Here is a 7,342-nt window from a genome sequence, read left to right on the forward strand (position 1 = left end):
CTTAAGAGATTCTCTTGCCTCAGCCTCCCAAGTAGCTGGGACTACAGGCACCCGCCATAACACCTGGCTATTTTTTTTTGTTGCAGTTGTCATTGTTGCTTAGCTGGCCCGGGATGGGTTCAAACCCTGCCAGCCTGGGTGTATATGGCCAGCACCTTACCCACTGAGTCTTTTTAATTAAAGTTTCATAGGCAGTTGGTGTCCCCTCTTCTTTCTGACTTACCAACTGCTGTACATAGTCACATTATAAAAGCGACAACACAGCTTAACAGCATTCTATTTTAACACAGTGGATGCAGTTCTCCCATGAAGGAATGAATCAAAACAAAACTACCCGACTTGGTACACAAAGAAGTCTGGAAAGCAGTTAGGAGTTTAGTTAAGCGAGAATAGTTAAGTCTAAAGCAATTGTGGTTTCCATCTAAAAATTACCTGTGGCTGCTGTTTAGATCGAAATTTCAGTGACTCTACTCTGTCTCTTCTTTCAGATGCAACTGCCAGGTTGGGAAACTCCTCAGCATCCTAAGTAAACCACACACCTTTTAGCTCTATTAATCATGAGGACACAAATATGCCAAGCACAATCTTTTCACTGCTTATATTTTCTGTCTTTAATAAGGTCTCACAAAGATTCTCAAGGTGATATTAAACAGCTGCATAACTGTCACATAAGAGCTTCTGCTTTATTTAGCTTAAATTTAAAGACCACCATTGTATTATATCCACACCTAAAAGGGAGAGTGAGTGCCACCAAGGTGCAATTGAGGGGTCTACAGAACTGACCTTGGACCACCTTGGCATGAGAGTATTCATGCACCTATTTGTCAAAAGACTATACTTTTCATTAGAGAACCATCAGATCTAGATGCAGATTTATGTCACGTAATTTGTGCAGAACTCATCCTAGTAAATAGACAAAGGCAATAGACCTGCTATAAAAATTTTTAAAAATCATTTCAAAACATCATTTTTGCCAATATTTTAGGTGCTCTGAAAAAAAGAATTATGAGGGAAACATGGGGCAGAAATATGAATTATCCATTGGCCTAAACCATAATGCTTCTGCCATGTTCGCAATTCTTCCAAAATGTAACCTAGCTATTCTCAAATGGATGTTCTGAGAGCCTTGGGAACTGCATCCCCAACCCAGGTGTGTGGGAATGCCCTGGACAGCACCTGTGAGAGCCTTCTGCCTGCACAAGCAGCCAGGCCACCTGAGTCTGGCATGGTAACGTGAAGAACACAACCAGCCCCACTAGAAACACAGGGCCAGGCTGGCTGCTCAGAGTACACAACATTCATAGAGTACCACGGGACAATAACTAAAGGGCACTCACTTCTGGAAGGTCATGAAATTCTGACTGAGGCCCACAATGGACCTACAGTATTCTACATTTGTCTCTATAGTGAAGTACTTTACAGTAAGATTTCTGGATAGAAAAGGAGGCCCTGCAAAAGCCAGCATTCTAAAACAAAGAAAAAAATAGGTAAGTGAGGAGAAATATTAGTAATATGGCACTCAAAGTATTAAACTCCCATGCATGCAGTTTTGTCCCTAGACCATTCATCCATTCCAATGTTTACTGAGTGTCTGCTCTGAGACAGCTAAGAAGCCAAGTGAGAAGTGAGCAGGCTGGGTGACTACTATTTTCTCCAACAATAAGAAAATGGTCTCTAAAACAATGTTGGAGATGTTCACTGAGGAACCCATGTTTCTATTAAAAAAGACCCATTTATCACACAATGTGAGTAATAAATATGAATGTACTTCAATCCTTGGTGGCTCTTGAACTGTCAGGATTTCGTATTTTGGTTTAGACTTTTCTTTCTTTCTCTTATTCTTTCTTGGGGCTTCTTTTTGTTCAAGGTCGCCACTTTGTGATGCTTTACACTAGAACAAAAATCAGAGCAAAAGTCAGCAGTTTTTAGGGTAGCCAACAGAATGTTTAATACCATGTCTCAGCAAAATCAAGATAAATATTCACATGGCAATTTTATTCAGAGTTAGGCTCCTCACTTCCCATTTTCTAAGGAGCCAGCACTCAGCAACATGATTCTGAAGGGAAAAAAATCTGTTAAAATATTAGTAAGAAGTCTAATCCCTTTGGAAAACTGGTGCGCCTGGACAGAATCTAGTTTTCAGCTTGAGGCAGCCACGTTCTCTAATGCTCCTACTGATACCAACTTGTAAGTCCGGGTGGGGCACCTGTCAGCATTGCCAAATGGTTCCCAGTCTGTACATCAAATCCATCTGCATAGCAGAATCATCCATGGAGCCTTCTAATCAAATGCCTGAGTGCATCCCAGACCTGCTAAATGTGACCTCATCACTCTCACAGGCCCGTCAGCCACTGGCTCTTTTGCAGGTCAAATGTGCTTTGGTCCCCAGGCTAGAACTGCTACTTCATTTCTGTCTAGCTCTAGCCCTCTATTCTCTGGCTTTGCTTAGTTTTTCTCTTTACGTTACTAATCACTATCTAATATGTTCTTTTTTTTTTTTTGAGACAGAGCCTCAAGCTATCACCCTGGGTAGAGTGCCATGGCATCACAGCTCACAGCAACCTCCAACTCCTGGGCTTAAGCAAGTCTCCTGCCTCAGCCTCCCAAGTAGCTAGGACTACAGGTGCCCGCCACAATGCCTGGCTATTTTTTGGTTGCAGCTGTCATTGTTGTTTGCAGGCCCAGGCTGGATTCAAACCCGCCACCTTGGGTATATGTGGCTGGTGCCTTAGCCACTTGAGCCACAGGTGCCAAGCCTATCTAATATGTTCTGTATCTGTCTGCATACTGTTAGTCTCTCTCCATTACAGCAAGGCTTTTAAAGGGCAAGGAACTTCTTATGCTTTGGGCCTTGCTTTATTCTCAGTGGGAATGTACCAACATAATCAAAATGTCCACATTTTGTTAAATGAAAAAGGCAAGCTTTAAAAGTAATGTGTAAAAGAGAAAAATAAATAAAAATAAATAAAAGTAATGTGCATAGAATACTTGTGTTTAGAAGCATACACAAGAAGAATGTGTATAGAATATTTTGTTTTTTAAAGAACAACAGAAACTCCTCTGTATTCATATTTATAATTTCATGAGCCTGAGGTAGGACATATGAGAGACTGTTAATGCAGGCTTCCCTGAGGGGTTAGAGACCTTTTCCATAACTAGCTATTTGTGACTTTCTTCTTATCTTCATTTTAGAATTTTTCTAAAATAAATTTTTCATACACCTATACTTAAGAAAATAGTTTTTAAAAGATTCTGGGAAAATAAAACTCTGTTAACTCTTAGAATATTAAATTGGCTCAGTACATGACATGGCAGTCAGACACTAAGCTGGTGTCCAGTCTGTTCATAGCCGCGTAGAGGCATACCACAGCCAGCCAGAAGGGCTGCACAGAAAGCCAATTTGGTATGTGCACAAAAGGGAAGGTCTTTCACCTATGTGTACTGCACTCTCTCTCCCATACATGCTGTGAGGAATAAGCACATGTCTGCCTTGTAATAGTCACTAACAGGGCAGCCCCTGTGACTCAAAGGAGTAGGGCACCAGCCCCATATGCCAGAGGTGGCAGGTTCAAACCCGGCCCTAGCAAAAAAAAAAAAAAAAACTGTAATTGCAACTAACAGATTGTAAATGCACAGCTACCACTTATATGGAATGGGCTAACGACATTTTTGGATATCAAAAAGTATCCTCACACTCAAAAAGACAGGAAACCATTGCACTAAATATGACCACATTTCAATCTGAAATAATATATCCTTACACTATGAAAATCAAGGCCAATACTTACGACTAAAACAAACAAACAAAAAAACCCCAAAAGACAAAACCTCCTAAAGAAATAAATCTGGGGATTAATAAATATACAACTTACAATTATTTAAGGGAAAAATGTATTCTGAAACGCTACCTTATAGTAAGTAAATTGCAATTAACCAAAAATCATTAATGTACACCAGATGATCACAAAATGTGGGATTCAATTATTTTACTACCAGAACTCTAGTACTAGTAAAAGCCATTTAAATTCAACACACAAAAGACTGGGGAAAGAAGCAAAAGCAATTTTATACATCAGAATATAAACTTATGCCAGCACATCTTCTTTAAAGAGTTCTAAATGGTTCTCACAGACATTTTAAGTCAATAGGTCAAAAATATATATTCTCTCTCATACCTAAAAGCTAGCGCTTGTATTCCTTGACTGACAATCTATTCTTTTTTCAAGGTCTAAGTACAACAAACTCAAACTAGTGACTACAGTATAGAACAAAACACTTATGTTTCACAGTTAGGATCTAAGGGGAAAAAAAGATATTTTCAGTGAATAATATTCAGTGCACAGACCAACATAATCAAAATATGATGCACATCTTTCTTTTTCCAATCTTTTTTTATTGTAATACAATACATACAACGTAAAATGTATCACCTTAAATACTTTTAAGTGTGTAGTTGTGCAGTGGTTGCTACCATCTACCTCTAGAACTCTTCCTTTTATAAAACTAAAATTCAAAGTCCACAAATAGGTAAGTTCCCATTTCCTAGTCCCCCCAGTCTCTGGCAACCCCATCTTACCATCTGTGTCTAGTACTAGATACATACCTTTTTGGCAGGATGAACCATGTGTTTCTCTTTGTTGGAGGAAGGATCCGAAGAAAAAACTTCAGAGGATGATAGACTAACATTTTTAGGATCTGCTGATGAAGCAATGGTCTTTAAGTTTATCATGGAAGTAACATTTTTAGGGGCTGGTGACAGTTCTGTAGATAATGTCTGCCGAACAACATAACCCATTGGTGTCCAAGATAACTCTGCTCAAAGATAACCAAAATTGTTGAACAATCTCAACAGTAAAACAGAAATTCCTTAGTTACTCAGACATGCATTACATGAGGTAACTGCAAAGAACATAACTAAACTTAGGTTGTCATTCAAAACATCCTCCTGGAAACCACAGTAGTCACTAAACTTGTTTTTCTTCTTGGAGCATGCATGCTGAATTTTTTTTCCCCTTTAGCTTATAAGGTTAATTTTCCTGTAAACTGGCTTTTTAACTGGGGGGGGGGGTAGACAAACAATAGTTTACGTTAAAAGACAAATCACAATAATGCCCATGAGGCAAACACACAGAATTAATGAGCTAAAGATCAAATGTGGGCCCTACTAACCTTGTTGTATACCTTTAACATCAGAAGTCAAAGATCACTAGACTTCAGCTAGCAAAATAACTGGTAATTTATTTCTTTTAGACCACAGGCTTAAGAACAGCAACACTACTCCTTAGGTGCCCATGAAACTCTATATGCAGACAAAACAAAAGGATATCCATCAGGACGTGGGCAGGTGAACACCTGTCAGCAGCCAATGGCTACCCCCAAGGGTAAGACAGACTCTTCTCATCACTACAGAACTACACATCCACAGAGCAGCCTTTGAAGTACAGATCTTTACTGAACCTCATTGAGTAGACCCTCCACAACTGGCCACCTCCCTACACGTATCACTTCAAGTTGACCTAATTTTCATAGACTGGACACGCACCACAAGTACATATCAGTATAGCAGAACTAGTTCCTTATGTTGACCACCTCTGTATGTTGACCAGTTTGTTACAGTCCTCTGGATGGTCAACTTACAGAGGTTCCACTGTATATATCAATCATGAGAATGTAAAAGAAAACACCCTATGCATAGACGTGGAATAGCTTTGTAAAAAATTCTTCTATTAGGACAGGCCACTATAAAAATTTCAAAAGCAGAAACTATTGAACTTTCTCTGAATATATTACTTCTTGGCCAGGACATGCCAGAGCAGCTGCCGAAAGTGTGGCCTGAGACTCCCAGAACCCTATCAGGGGTCCATGAAGTCAAATCTGTTTTTCCAAGAATATGAATGCATTAGTTGCTTTTATCTCTCTCTCTCTCTCTCTTTTGCACCCTCCCTCCAAAGTACCAGGGAGTTTTCTGAAGGCTGCATGATGAAGACTATGAAGCAGCTAAATATCACACAGATTTATGAAGCCAGATGTTAAAGTGTCGCACAACTATAAAGTAAGATTGCTCTCCTCATTATAGGTTTTAAATTTTGAATAATGGTTTTCATTAAAATATGCTATGTTAAAACATAACACATTTATTATTGTTATTTTGAACAAATTAATATTTTAAAAAAAGCTGTCATAACTTTGAAAAGGACAAATATTGATAGATATCACCCCCCAAAACAGAAGCTCTTTGGAACTTTCAATTCTTTTTTTTTTAATTCTTTTTTTTTTGCGACAGAGTTTCACTTTGTCACTCTCAAACTGCTGCAGCATCATAGCTCACAGCAACCTTAAACTCCTGAGCTCAAGCAATTCTCTTGCCTCAAACTCCCCAGTAACTGGTACTAGAGGCACCCACCACAACGCCCAGCCTGGCTATGTTTTAGAGATGGGGTGTCACTCTTGCTCAGGATGGTCTTGAATTTGTGAGCTCAGGCAATCCAGTGGCCTGGCCTCCCAGAGTGCTAGGATTATAGGCGTGAGTCACACACAATAATCCTGACTGGAGCTTTCAATTCTAAAGGGTATTAAGGGATCCCAAGACCAATAACTTTTGAGAACAGGTAATATTAAAGGAAGAAGTCATTTCTGAGTTCATAAAATTTCTCATTTAACTGGACATATATTTCTTCTTTTTTTTTTTCTTTGAGACAGAGTCTCATTATGTCACCCTTGGTAGAGTGCTGTAGCACCACAGTTCACAGCAACCTCAAACTCTTGGGCTTAAGTGATTCTCTTGCTTCAGCCTCCCAAGTAGCTAGGAGTACAGGCACCCACCACAACACCTGGCTATGTTATTGTAGTTGTCACTGTTGTTTATATGGCCCTGGCCAGGTTTGAATTTGCCAGCCCCGTTGTAGGTGGCCAGTGCCCTAACCACTGAACTGGATATATATTTCATTTAGGATTCTTGTCTCTTATTTTACATTGCCTGTGCAAGTATGTGGGATCTCATTTACTTATTTTAATTTTCTAAACTAACATTAATGTCAGGTTACCAACAACGCATAAGCTGCCCAAACAAAAACCATTTTGATTGCACTGGAGTAAAAAATGAACTTAAGAGTTTGGTCTGAAAGTAGTGGGTTATCTCAACTGTTTAAACATTCATAGTTACCTATATTACTCAACCTTTTCCAAAACATAGAAAAAGACGGAATACTACTCAACACACTCTATGAAGCTAACATCACCCTGATCCCCAAACCAGGAAAAGACCCAACAAGAAAAGAAAATTACAGACCAATATCACTAATGAATATTGATGCAAAAATATTCAACAAAATCCTAACAAACA

General features: G+C 39.1%; 1 protein-coding gene across 3 annotated transcripts in view; it reads right to left on the reverse strand.

Moving 5' to 3' along the window:
* SECISBP2 (SECIS binding protein 2) overlaps nt 1–7,342 on the reverse strand; it is a 45,245-nt gene that overhangs the window by 18,512 nt on the left and 19,391 nt on the right. Inside the window, exons 7-9 of one of the 3 annotated variants that reach the window (XM_012808379.2) lie at nt 4,604–4,695; nt 1,769–1,891; nt 433–522 (exon numbers count right to left, since the gene is read on the reverse strand). In XM_012808379.2, the coding sequence (XP_012663833.1) occupies nt 433–522; nt 1,769–1,891; nt 4,604–4,695 (305 nt within the window). Of the gene's footprint in view, nt 1–432; nt 523–1,768; nt 1,892–4,603; nt 4,813–7,342 lie in introns of all 3 variants that reach the window. The other 2 variants (XM_023516244.1, XM_003795017.2) reach the window with 2 other exon arrangements.

This window comes from Otolemur garnettii, unplaced genomic scaffold, assembly GCF_000181295.1.
Source record: "Otolemur garnettii isolate 467f Iridium unplaced genomic scaffold, OtoGar3 scaffold00088, whole genome shotgun sequence".
NCBI classification, from domain to species: Eukaryota; Metazoa; Chordata; class Mammalia; order Primates; family Galagidae; genus Otolemur; species Otolemur garnettii.